Below are 14,572 nucleotides of genomic sequence, written 5' to 3'. Positions count from 1 at the left end.
CTTTGTACGATGAAGATAAATCCACATTCGTAAGTTTTTTTTACTTTCATTTGCTAAATGCTCATATTTATTTTTCTATTTAAAATATATAAAAAATAGATAAGTTTTCCGAATTTTGTACTTCTTCCGTATTATCCGAGTTTTCGATTATCCGAGGTATCTCCTCCCCACATAATCTCGGATAATCGAGGTTCTACTGTAGAAGGGTTAATATAGGGGTTGGGGGGGGGGCGGGTCTTAGAAAGGATCTATAGGTGGAAAACAAAATTTGGGTAAATCTATTTCACAGTCATGAGGAAAAGGATTTGTTTATTTAAACATTTAAAAAAGCAAGTTAATGATTGGGAAACATTTTGGAGATTGTCAAACTTTTAAAGAAACTAAGTAACATAAGCGTGAAACAAACTACGTGATCTCCACCTACATGACTAGGAACAAATTTTCTATTTCCTTGATGTATTTGAAAAAGCTTAAAATTTATCTAAGATTTGTTGAAATATTTCGAAATATTTTTTAATCCACAATAATCTTTTGAATCTGCTCAAAACGCCAAAAATTCTTTCGAATCATCTGATCTATTTTAAATTCATTTAGAGTACTAAAAATGATTGGAAATTTGTAGAAATAGTTTTAAATTCACTGAAAATGAAATTAATTTAATTTAATCCCTAAATTTCCGTAGAGTTTCCTTAAAATCTGTCAAATCCACTAAGATGTTTGAAGTATAAAGTGTCCTATCAAATTCTCTTAAATCTTGTAAAATTCTTTGAAAACTCTAAAAATTTTTGAAGATCCAACAAAAAAATTTTAAAGTTCTTTAATATTTTCTTATTCTATGAAAATTCTTTGGAAGCTTTTTAAATAGCGATAAAATCTATAAAAAACCTTTGAAATAAAATTGATTTGATTCCCTGAAATTATCTAGTTAGATTTGACTTTTTTATTAAAGTTTTCAAAAAAAAGTCGTTCAGACAACAAGAAGCTTTTAAAATCTCTCGAAAACCTTCAAGGCCTTAACGTTTAATTTATTTTTTAAAGTTTACTCGTAAAAATTTACTTCTTATAAAAATTTCATGTTTGTGCGCGGAAAAGTCACCTGAAATATTTCTTAAATGAAAATTCACCCTTATTTCTTAAATTTGTCTTTTTAATTTAAAGATCTATCTATATAAGTAGAAAGTGCATCTTTTTTGAATAATAATTCTGGGTTTTGGTACAAAATTTACCAATTTTGTTCAAATTCAACTATTAAATTTAAAGCTAAAACATCAAACTATTTCGTAGAAAATGTATTATTGGCTCATAACTCATATTTTTATATTAAAAAGTCAAATTGAAATCTTTTTAAAATGAAAATTAATTTTTTCTTGTCATTTCAACTTAAAAATTCGTCTGATTTAGTTTTAATTTCATATTTTTTGCATAAAAATGCAACTGTATTAGTAAAAATTAATCTTCTTTGATTAATAATTTAACCTTTTTATTTGAACATTCTGGTTGTACCACTTTTTTGTCGAAGATTTCTATTTTTAGTTTATAATTAATTCATTTAGTTGAAAGTCGAACGATTTGGTTAGAAACTGATATTTATTATGATATTATTATTATAACTGATAGTTAAATTCAAACGAAATAAAAGAATTTTTAAACAAGATACTTGAATTTTCCACTTAAAATTGAGTTACTAATTTTTCAGCTACAATAATTGATTAAGAAGCAAAAGAAACTTTTTTTTCAACAAAATAGTACAAGTTTCAACAAATGAAGTACATTTTTGACAAGCATATATTTTTAACCAAAGTTACAAGAATTCAATCAAATGGTTGGTGTTTCAAATGGATAATATGTGTCCTTATTAAAAAAACATTAATTCTTTGCCAAAAAAGAAAAATTCTCAACAAAATGTATACATGAATATATATGAAAGAGAAAAAGAATTTGTTATAATTAATTTAAGATATTTGATATAAAATTTTCGTCTGCTTTACTTGGGAGAATTTGTCTTACATTTTATATGTACTAAAATATATATTAAAATAACTATTTCATGTTTGTTTCAATATTTATCCTTTTCAGTTGCATATTTATCTATTTGATTGAAACTTCATGTATTTTATGTAAAAAATTTCTTTTTTGGCACAAACGTAGTCCAGTTGGTTCAAAATTGGTTTTATTTTTGATAAATTAATTTGTTAATTGAAGTTTTAACTGAAATTATCTTTTTTAGTTGAAAATTCATGTATAGTATCAAAACAATTTTCTTTCTCTGATAGAAAATTAATCTTTCTCGTTGTAAATTAAAAATTAAAATATCGAATTGAAAATTTACGAATTTTGATTTGAAAAATTATTTTTTGGTAGAAATTTGTTTATTTAATTGTTTTTATTGAATCGAATAAAACTTGTTAAAAATATTTTTGTTTTAGTTTATTTTAGTTTATTCTGGTTAGGATTCATTTGGGGTGAACAACTTTTGCCTATTCATTTTTCCTTGTAATTTGTGTCATTTTTCAACAATTTGAATTTGTAATGTTATTTCTTAGGAATAAAATAAAAACGACGTATCCAATGAATAATATGTATTTTATTAAAATTTATTTTTTGGTATGAAATTAATCTAGTTTTTTCAAAATTGAATTTCTTATTAAAAATTAATCTTTGAAGAAAAACATTTTTTTTGTTTGTTGATAATTCATAGGTTTTGTTGCAAATTGTTATTTTTTGCTAGAAAATTAACCTTTCTGGCTGAAAATCAAAAATTAAAATATCGACTTGAAAATTCATATATTTTTAAAATAAAATGTCTTTTTTGGTGGAAATTTTTTTTCTTGAAGAATAATTTTTTTGACTAAAAATTGAGCTATACTATGTGTCGTCGAATTTCTTTCTAATAGACATTTTATCTTTTTGTTTAAAAAATCGTTTGCTTGGCTGAGAATTGAATTGCAATAGGTTTAATTTATTTCTTTTATTTAAACAATTCTATTTCTCGTTGAAAATTTTTATTTTTAATAGAGAATTAATCTATTTTGTTGATCATTTATCTTTTTTTGTAACCAGATTACCTTTTTGGTTGAAAATTTTATTAAAAATTGAAATTGGCAATTTTTTGTTATTGCGGATATTCTCGTGATGTAAATTCCACATTATCCAAAAATTGGTTTCTATGACTCAAAGAATAAGCATCTTAGACCAGATTTTTTTTATGAATTTGAAAATCTTCTTGGTTGATAATTCAACTCTTCTCTTGAAGATATTAAAACAAAGGAAAAATATTAATACTTTTTGCTTTGAACCTTCTTTCTGAAAACTTCAATTATTGCTCTTTTTATTTATGATTTTTTTTCCATCTCAAATTCATCAGTTTGGTTCAAAACTTAACTATTTTGCTGGAAATTAATAATTTTAACTGAAAATGTATATTACAATTTTTAGTTAATAAATCTTATCGAATTTAAGGAATTCATGAAGAAATTTGTGCAATTCGCAGAATTGACGGAATTCACAGAATCGATCAACTTCACCGAATTTACGAAATTTACAGTATTCAATTAATTCACGCAATTCAACGAATTAAATGAATTCGCGCAATTCAACCAATTGCATGAATTCGCGCAGTTCAACGAATTCAATGAATTGACGGAATTGAAGGAAATAAGGGAATTCACAAAATTCATGGAAATCCCGCAATTCATGGATTTCACAGAATTCATAGAATTCATGGAATTCTCGAAATTCATGGAATTAATTAAATTCACAGAGTTGATGCAATTCACGGCATTCATGCAATTTACGAAATTTAACTAATTAGCGAAATTCAAGATAATCGTGGAAATGATGGAATACGCGAAATCCAAGGAATTCGTTATATTCAATAAATTAGTGAAACTCAAAGAAATCACGGAATTCACAGAAGGTGCGGAATTCATGGACTGTCACGAATTCCTTAAATTTTATAAATTCCCCGTATTGCACCCTCGAATTTCCCTGAATTCCTAGAACTTCTTAAATTACATGAATTGCACGAATTTCGTGAATTCCATGTATTATATGAATCCCAAGAAATTAGTTAATTCGTTTAATTTCGTAAATACCATGAATTCTTTGAATTCAATTAATTCATGATAATTCATTGAATTCTATGAATTCCGAAAATTCCTTCATTTTCATAAATTCTGTGAAACCCTTGAATTCCATGAATTATGTGAATTCCGCGAATTGTATGAATTCTGTAAATTCCAGGCGTTACACGAATTCCTTGAATTCCATACATTTCCATAAATTAAGCGTATTCCGTGGATTCTATAAATTCTTGGAATTCTGTGAATTCCCACGATTTCATTAATTTCGCGAATCCCAGGAATTCCATGAATCCGATAGGTTCCGTAAATCCATTGAATTTTGTGAATTTCATGATTTTAGTGAATTCCGCTAATTTCTCGAATTCCTTGCATTCCGTGAATTCCCCAAATTTGGTAAATTCCGCGAATTCTACAGATTTCGTGAATTCCTTCATTTTTACGAATTCCGTGAATGTCATGAATTCCTCGAATTTAATAAATTTCATGAATTTTATTAATTTTGTGTAAATATTTATGTATATATTTTTAATGTGCAGCTACGAGATGTGATAATTGATGAAATTATTGAACACTTTTCGAAAATTCCTTCAATTTGTAATATTTGAAACTTGCTTATTATGGAATTTCAAATTGTATATTTCTTTAATGCCAGGAACTGAAAAACCAGGAAGATGAACGCACATGATAAAGATATTTATGTCCAAGGTTTTCCTATTCTGTGTCGCAGTAAAAATGTTTTTAAAAAATACAAAAAACAAATATTTGTACTGTCAGGTTTAACCTATTTTCAAGTTTCACAAAATTTCTACCCTGTCGTTTTGAAAAAAGCAATTGTAATCGACCGGGTTCTTTTATTAAACTTTTATTTTTCTCCCTTTTTTGTTTTCTAGTCTCTTTTTAAATTAATGCATTCAGTCACAAATAAATTCATATATTTGGAATGCAGAATTTTTCCGGTTTTGAAAATGAAAATCTCAGAGATTTTCAAAAGGTTTTAAGACTTAAAAAAAAATTTACGTATGCTAAAAAAATTGGAAAATGACTTTTTGTTTACAAAAATTCATTTTAAGAGGAAATTTAAAAAGATGTCACAAAATTTTTTAAATAATTGCCTAAAACCTGAAAAGAAACCTATAAGATTTTACAGCAAATTTGATAATTTTACAGAATATTTTGAAAATTTTAGGAAAAAACTGAATCATTTTTAAAGAAGGTGTAGAAGTTTTCGAAACCTTCAAACATAATTAAGATTTGTTTTACCGAATGTAGATTTTTCAGAACAAATGCAAACCTTTTTGACGATTAGAATATTTTTGGGAAAATTTGTAATTATTTCTTTAAAGTTCAAGGTTTAAGGTTTTATTAATGTTCTCTAAAAGATTTTTTTCAATTTAAAAAATATATATTTAAAAAGAAAGGTTTAGATTCAAGGCTTTCTGAAATTATTTAAGAAAAATATAATTTTTAAGCAATTTTTAAATAGTTTGGAATTAAAAAATGTTTACAGATAATTAAAAATTTGAAGCAAAATTTGAGTCAATTTAAAAAATATTGCGGAATTTCAATGATGAATGTTTGAACAAAAAAATGTTCTACCAAAAGTATTATGAAAGATTCACTAAAGAAGATGTCCACCAAATTGTGAGACTTTGAATCTAGAAAAAGAGGCGGCACTTGAACATTGTTTTTGATCGTTTCTACAAAAAAATTGAATTAAAAAAAAAACTAAAATTGATACACTTTTCACAAAAAATGAAATAGCTACATTTTTATTCACATAAATTATGGTTTAACCAAAGAAAAACCCATTCATACTCAATACTCAAAATTTTTTTACGAGCACCTATTTTAAGCCAAATAATAGCGATTTTGAACAAAATAGATACTTACTAAAAAAGGTTGGAAAAGCCGCCACGATGAAAATTTGAATACCAAACCGGACCCTCATTTTCTTGAAAATTTTTGAATTACGAACTTTTTAAAAGAATTTGGATGCTAACTTCGAAATCGAAAGAATGCTCTAACAATATTTCAGTCTCTATATACTATTTCTAATCTCACTCGGCTTCATAAATGACTAAGGATTTTTTTAATTTTTCAAAGTAATAAGGCCAATTTTTATTTATTGAAGTATTTAGAACCATAGGACTCGTCTGATAAAAACATGGAGGGCTTAGAGGCTTGACCTCATTTAAAATTTCAACTATAAATTTTTCGTTCTTGACGAAAAATATAATGCGTAAAGGATATTTCAGTAAGGAAAAATATTTTTAATTAAAAAGAAACTGCTGAACTTAGGAAAAATAAATTTAACTAAATAATAATAACAACAACAATAATAATGATAATAATAAATCTTTATTATATTCCACTAGATATGTACATTAGCTTACAGAAAGAAATAGGCGCGTGAACATAAAAGGCCGAGGTTCAGCATTAGCTGCTTTACAACTTAACCCTCTACAATCTAACTTAAATGATAACTATGATATAACTTCTTGTTTACGGTAACTAGCTCAAAAGGGTAAAAAAATAGAAAATGAAGATAAATGAAAATAATCATATTGTGCAGTCGTAAATCGTAAAGTATAATTGTAAATTACGGGACGAAGAATACAGGATCGTACATAAATCGCCGATGTTTCTGAAACATTGAATACTATACGAATCAATTGGATCTTTAAGATTGTTTGAAAAACGTGGAGCTAAACATGAGAAATTAGCTTCCGCCTTCGCTGTGCGGGCCAGAGGGACCGAAAATTTTTCGTTCGATCTTGTAACAAGAGACTTTCTCGCCCGATTTTCTTCCACAATCTGAACTGCCTTTTGGCAGAATTACAGGTTTTGTCGAATTAATGACCAGCACACGATCTTCCGCCCAGCCAGCGAAATGGTCTAAGACCGCGTATACATGGCTGCTCCCTCATTGATATCTTCTCGCTTACAACGGATGTACAGCTGTGCATCATCTGCAAACATATGTATGGTTATTTTAATTCTGACCTTGGAGATCGCTCCTATCCTGCGTACAAATTCCATCGCGGATTCAGGAAGGTCATTTGTGTAGATAGAAAACAATGTAGGGCCACTTACTGCTCCCAGAGGAACTCCCCTATTAACTGCTCTGCGTGGCGACATAAGTGTAGACTAAGAGCTTGAAACTGCGACTCGCTAACTTCTGTTAGAGAGAAATCATGTGAACCAAGCAAGTGATGTCTTCCTTACTCCTACAGATTCTAATTTTTTTAAGAGCAACCTATGATCAAGGGTCTGGAAAGCCCGATTTAAGTCCAGCAAGGCCAGCAGAGTTACCTCTGCACAGTCCAAGGACCTACCTACCTCATCCGACACGCGAAGAAGCGTTGTTGCAGACGAAAACCTCTTTCTAAACCCCGACTGATTTAGCGGTAATACTTCGTTATTGTCGATGAAGGATTTCAACTGCTGAAGACAGCTCTTCTCTAATACTTTCGAAAGGTAAGGCAGAACAGTAATTGGCCGTAAGTCGCCAAATGTTTTCGAACTATCGCACTCAGGAAGAGGACGAACAATACCTCATCTCCATGCCGAGGGAAACTTCCCCTGCCTTAACGAGGTATTCATGATATTTAATAATGGAGGAAGGCATGAAGGTACACAAAGATAAACCGAAGGACTATTAATGTCATCCGATCCCGTAGCTGTCGAAGTGAATGATTTCATAGCGTGATACAAATGACTAAGGTCAATTTCCTTGAATACCGAAGTATTGTGTGAGTTAGGTAAAATGTTGGTAGCAGATGACTGAAGGTCGCGGAGTAGTGTATCTGAGGCTACCGCTGATAGTATGATATCTAGAAAAAAGTACTTAATGCTAGTGGGGTCCATAGGAAGATCTCCCCAAGACAACTGACTTTGTCCTGACCAGACACCTACCAGATTTACCTTTTCCAACATGTGTTTAGAAGAGAGCCTATCTGAAAGGCTAGGCAGATACCCGCTTTTTTCGCGCCGGAGGGAGCTAGTTGCGAGGTTACGGAGAAGTACATATTTATCTCTATCAATGACAGTTTTTGAAGTGCGCCATTTGTAATGAGCTCTGTCACTGGCCCGAGAAATTATCTTCACAGATTCGGAGAACCAAGGCGGCCTAGGTCTACCTATTCTAAAGCGACGTAGCGGGCAGAACCTGTTAATAAGGTATAACGTTATTTGAGAAAATCGGTCCACCATCTCGTCTAATAAAGAGTGCTTTAATATACTGGCCCAGTCCACCTGACTAGCTGCCTCATTGAATGCTGTTTGATCTACACGTTTAAAGTCCCTACGTACGCGGTATACACTCGATCTCGTAGATAGATCTAGGTTTATGTCGTAGAAAATCAAGTCGTGGTCGAATTCTCTTGATAGCTTGGCCACTCCCGAATCTAAAAGGAGGAGGTCGTCGCTTACAAAGATAAGGTCCCAAATCGTGTCCGAGCGGGTTGGTTCTTTGATAACCTGCCTGAGCAATAGAAAGCGTGATGTGTGAAGTAACCTAGCCCAGCATGTGTGTGAGATGTCCGCCGCATTGATATTAAAATCTCCCAAGCAAACCATGTGATTTGATTCACAGATGGCACGAGTCAAGGCCCCTTCCAAATCACTGTCCCAAGATAGCGCTACATTTGGACTTCTATAAACTGCTAGAATTGCGAGACATGTTTCCTTACATTTAAGTATAACTAAGCATAGGTCCAGTGGCATCTCATCGGGTACATCAATTAAAAAAGGGGTCTGATTGTTATAGACAGACTCGTAGCTAAGATCACCTTTAATATAAACAGCGACCCCGCCACCTCTCGTCACCTGGCGGCTTCTACGATCAGCCCATTCTAAATTAAAACCCTTAATTTATATCGCAGATTCAGGGACGTCTGGACGAAGCCAAGTTTCTGAGATCACAAAAATATCGATGTCATACAAATGGATCCGAGAAACCATGTCGTTATATATAGAAATACACGAGACATCGGGTGAAGGAGGGACGGCGTTTGATTGAGAAAGATTTGCTGACATACCCGTTGAGTCTTGAAGGCGGATCACTGATAAAAACTTCATGGACGAGCTACTAGCCGAACTTGAGTCACAGTCCAAGAAAGATATGGCAGAAGGGTCCAAAGGATGTAGAGATGGTGAAGGCACTGGTGTTGACACTTGCAAGGCTTCATCAGAGATAGAAAAGAGATTGCGTCAAGATTGGCTAGAATTGGCTACGTCACTAAGCTGGCTTGGAAAGGAAGGCATCAGGGTCGAAGGAGTCAGTCCAATCACGAATTTTTATAGACTTAGACGAAGTGTTTGCCGCGTGGCGAATCCATACTGCTTTTCTAAAGATCCAAGCTACAGCGTGAAGTTTTGCGGAACCCAATTTAGCCTTGACAACCTTCTGTAACTTATAAAGGTATTGTGGATGATTACAGTTGATGTGGACAGGGCCGTCAGCCAGGTTAGAATCGACATCGTGGACTATTAGAGATATTTTGTTCTTAATTTTAGCTGCGACCAAGTCATCTCGAAGTTTAGTGACGTATTGGAAAAAACGTATAATGATTTGCAGGCATATAGTGTAGATGAACCAATCAAGACCAAACCAATAGATATATCCAAACTTGATAGTGAAACATTTCGGCTTTTTGTACTTATGGCTGATGGCCTGACTTACATTTTATATCATAAAACGACATGAAAAGTGCTGTTTTCATTATTGGGAAGTAGATCGATTGGTAATTTATAACTCATTATTATATATTTGTGTTGTTGTCTGATGTACCCGGATTAAGTTTGAAATATTTAAATGAACGAAATACTTTTAAATAAAAATTAAGATTGACGCAGAAAAAACTAGGGGTTCACTCATTTTGCGGCTAAAATGAAAGTTGGTGTCATTTGTAACTTGAGCTCCAATAGATACCTGTAGAGGCCCAAATCGGTTCGTTTAGAGCGCACTTGAAAAGAACAGCATCAAGGCCCATGCACAAGCCAACCGCTTGAAAAGTTGGGTTGGTAAATTAGCAATTTACAGGATATGTCGGTAAAGCAAACACGAGCGATATTGATATTTATTCATTTTTCTTCTTACTTGTTAAGGTTCACTTATTTTACAATTTTTAATAAAAAATTGGCTGAAGTCTACACCATCTTTAAATTACCATGATTTAAAATCATTGGTCAATTAATAATTGGAAATGTAATGCAATTTTATTGATTGTAAGTGAACATTTATTACTTACTTAGCCCAGTTTAACCTACTCTTAAAAGTTATGAAAAATCTTAAAAATTATTCACATAATTTTATTTTAAAAATCTTTTATGTACAAATAATAAACTTTTGTGGTTAATTATTATTAAGTGAATCTTTTAGAAGCATAGTCTTCACCCAGCATTATTAAGATCAGCTCAGCCAATTAGCCGTTATTAATATTTAAAAATTTTACAATGACCTTTAGTTGTTTTAAATTAAATAAAAGTAGAGATGCTTTAGAAAAATTCATTCTTGCATTTGTTTTTGCAACAACCCTATGTCACTTATAACAATATATTTGTACATTTAAAAAGTAACATATGTAATTGTACATCTTCCCATTACAGCAAACATATTACTCAGGATTTCATTGCGCATACTGTTCGTTATACTCAGGGTACCTTTTCACGAAGGCCTGTTTTGAATTAATCGTGGAATTAATATTTTTTATAGGATTCATTTATAGCTTTATTACAAATATCACATTTCAATATCGGCACTATTTAAAAGCAGCGCGCCAACAGTTTAATTTTCAGTTAAAAAAAATTAACGAATTTGCGACCAATTAGTTACTTTTTCATAAAAAAATATAACACTTTAACGAAATAATTAAACTTTTAAATAAGGTCGTTTAACCTTAAAATAATTAGAGGAATGTTCAACAAAAAGATTAATTTTTAACCAAAGAAAGAAAGAATTTTCAACTTAAATGATGAATATTCAACCCAAAAAAGATCCATTTTTACTCAATTATTTTAACATTTAACCAAGTAGTAGAATGCAAACAAAAAAGACAAATTTTAAACAAAATATTTGAGCCCTCAACAAAGGAGCTTTAACCAAAGATAATAGACAAATACCAAATTACAGTTGTATATGCATATATGCATATATTATGGAAGCACAAAGCTCTAGGACGAACAAAGCAAAAAGAAAAATGTTTACAAAATTGTTGAGGTTTCAACCCCCAAAAAGGCAAGTTCTCCAAAAAATAGTTGAATTTCCAACCAAAAGGGATACATTTTTATTGTGTTTATGCTCACTAATAAAATCAAGTTTTTACCCCAAGAGAAGAGTTTTAAACCAAGAAAAAATTTTAATCAAGGTAGAAAAACAATTCAACTGAATTGTTGAACATTTTCAAAAAAATTTTTTTTAACTGTTCCCTTATAGTTTAAAAATCAAGTAATTGGTTAAAATATCGTCTTTTTTGTTAAAAATTAATCTCATTGTTTAAAAATTGATTTTTGTACATAGAATTTTTGCAAAATCCTGTTAAATAAAAGAAGAATCCAACATCCCCTTCCTTCTCTTCTTTTTCTTTCGTCTTTTTTATTTCTATTATCAACAAATTACAATAAAATAAAATAAAGAACATAAATAAATAAATTCGCATTACCAACGTTTCGGTACTTGTGCAGGTACCCTTATCAAGGCAAGAAAATTTTAAGTGGTAGAAATTGATAGCACCCACGAACAGGTGTTTTCTCTTTGATACCTGAGAATCGAATGAGGGTCAGTAGGCCACTCTGTTTTAAACACAATAAAAATATCTGTCACAATTACATCAGAAATAGAGAAAGTAAAAGAAAAACAGAATTCATGAAACAGCCAAGTTAAATGTAATCAGTCATATTAGCATAACTTTTGTTTAACTTATCCAAATCGGTTTTTAAATTAACAGATATCTTTTTTTATTTTTTAACCCGTGCAGAAATTTCGATCTGGCCCCAATAGGGGCCAGACCAGTCCATATCGGGTTCCGAACGGGAATCCTGGTCGGTGCCAGATCACGGATGAAACACACGCCTAGATCGGGGCCAGGTCGGGAGACCCGATCGGTATACCCGATCGGTGCTCCATCGTTGTCCGATCGGTACACTATCAGTCTCATTATAATCCATTCGTGATAATATTTTGAATTTCCAATTAAGTTATTTTGCATTTTGATTGTACTACTTGATTCTGAAATTCATGTTATGAAAATTTGTCCTTAATGTATGTCTGTAATGAATTTATTATTAATACTGAATCAAAGTTTCAATAACAGAATCGATTGTATCACATATTTTATTCTCATAATCTAAAAACATTACAATTTTGTGTATACTGCAATTCATTTCTTGCCAATAGATTTGATAATTCTAACTCTACATTAAATAGAAAAACCTGGAGTTCTTAAATAATAATTGGAAACAAAAGAACTTGATAAATTTCATCATCTAATATTATTTGATTCATCTAATGGTAAGTATACTAATTTCACCTAAAACAATTTAATTAATTATTAATTTATTTGAGTTTAGGTTTCAATGAGCCCGCCGAGTGTAATTACTTACTCTCATCTTCCTCGCGCAAGTTTCGAGGTATACTGGCTAGTGTTTGGTGCCTTTGAACATGTGGCTTACTCGCATTATGCATTTTTAATCATTGTTAGAATATTATAAACGAGTAGTATGTATACAAATTCCACTGCACTATCAGAAAACATCAAGCAACACTATTTCTGCGAGCGCATAGAGATGGCGTTTCAGTAGGAAATCGGTCTGGCCTGGTCGGGCCCGGGTATGAGCCACAGAGGTCTACTGATCAGGGCCAGATCGGGAAATCCGATCGGGGCTAGATCGGTATCAGGTTTGTCATCGGGCGATTTCTGCACGGGAATATAAAGCATTTCCATGAATTCCCTCTTTTTCTCATTACCTTTACTATGCAAAATTTGAAAATTAGCCCAGTCAAACTCATGGTCAACATCAACAAATTCCTTTGTATGTCTGGAAAGAACACTCTTATAACAGTGTCCTATAAACGAACATCACTTTGTGCTCCTCTATCCTATTATTAAGAAGTCTGCCAGTCTGTCCCACGTAATTCATCTTACAGATCCTGCAAGTGATCTTGTAGATAACACCGCCCTTTTCAAAATTATCTAAAGGGTCTTTGCAAAAATTTGTCACAGAATCCATTTTAAATGGATTGCGGAAAATAGTTGAATTAACATTTTTTTTAACATAAGTTCAATAGTTTTAGAAATTTGACAAAAAATGGAAGAACAAAAGTATTAAACGAACTATATTCCTGTAACACTTTCTGATTATCTGCAATCAAATTATTAATCTCTTTATTTTTAATTTGTTGAACTCTAATTGCAATATGTTTCTCAATTAACTTTTTTGGATAATGATTCAGAAAAAGGATATTCCTAATAATATTTAAATTTCTTGTGTGAAATGAATAATGGGACAAACCTAGAGCTCTGTCAACTAAGTTTTTAATTAATTTTTTTCTACAGATTACAATAGGATTTTTTGTTTTTGTTTAATCGCTGTGGTCCGAATTTGGTCGTTGGATTCTTGCTTTATTTAACAGGATTTTGCATCAATTTAATTATTGGACGTTAAATGGGATTTTTAATTTTGATTTTGATCAAATTAAAATTTTTTTAATTTCGACAGAATTTTTTCAAAACGAAAAATAGTTCTCTTAAAAATTAATCTAAAAACAATATAATTCCCTTACTGATCGATTTAGTGACTTGAAGTGCAGAAACTGCCTAATCTTAAATGGATTTAATCTCTTTTGAAATAATTTTTATAACATTTTTTTTTTTTGTTGAAAATTAATTTTTTTAACGGAAAATTCAACAATGACATTTTTGGTAGAAAATTAAATTTTTTAAATAAAGTGTGATCTTTTTTAGTTAAAAAACTAACTAATCCCGTGCAGAAATCTCGGCCTGGCCTCGATCAGGGCCAGACCAGTCCCGGTCGGGTCCCGATTGGGAATCCTGGTCGGAGCCAGGCCGCAGATGAAACACACGCCCAGATCGGGGCCAGGTCAGGACACCCGATTAGGAAACCCGATCGGTGCACCATCGGAGCGCGATCGGTACACGATGAGTCTGATTATAATCCATTCATTAATTTCACAAATTGAGATTTAATGTAAGTAAACTCGAAAGTATCGAATGGTCCTCTCCTTTCGAAGGCCACTTTAATATTTTGAATTTACAATTAAGTTATTTTAAGTTAAAATTAAAGTACTACAGGCACGAAAAGAAAAGGTTTCAGAATACAAAATTTAATTATACTTTTGAAAAACGTAAAATTATTGTGGATGGTATCAGTTTCGAGGAAATTTTTTTTTAATGAAAAAAATGGATGATAACCAGAAATATTTTAAATGAAAATTTTAATTTCTTGAAAAAAAATCTTGTCTATAAAAATTT

General features: G+C 31.2%; 1 protein-coding gene across 1 annotated transcript; it reads right to left on the bottom strand.

The window, feature by feature from the left end:
• Positions 1-7,637: 7,637 nt before the first annotated feature.
• Positions 7,638-8,807, bottom strand: LOC117180136. The gene has a single exon (XM_033372481.1). It carries the CDS (start codon positions 8,805-8,807, stop codon positions 7,638-7,640), a length of 1,170 nt encoding a protein of 389 aa, XP_033228372.1.
• Between the last annotated feature and the right edge of the window lie 5,765 nt (positions 8,808-14,572).

The sequence above is a fragment of the Belonocnema kinseyi genome, chromosome 1 (genome assembly GCF_010883055.1).
Source record: "Belonocnema kinseyi isolate 2016_QV_RU_SX_M_011 chromosome 1, B_treatae_v1, whole genome shotgun sequence".
In the NCBI taxonomy this organism is placed as follows: Eukaryota; Metazoa; Arthropoda; class Insecta; order Hymenoptera; family Cynipidae; genus Belonocnema; species Belonocnema kinseyi.
This window is presented reverse-complemented; position numbering and strand designations above follow the sequence as displayed.

Bases quoted from the DNA above. Each gene is read 5' to 3' on its own strand.
- LOC117180136 (XM_033372481.1), bottom strand. From the start codon at position 8,807: ATGCCACTGGACCTATGCTTAGTTATACTTAAATGTAAGGAAACATGT.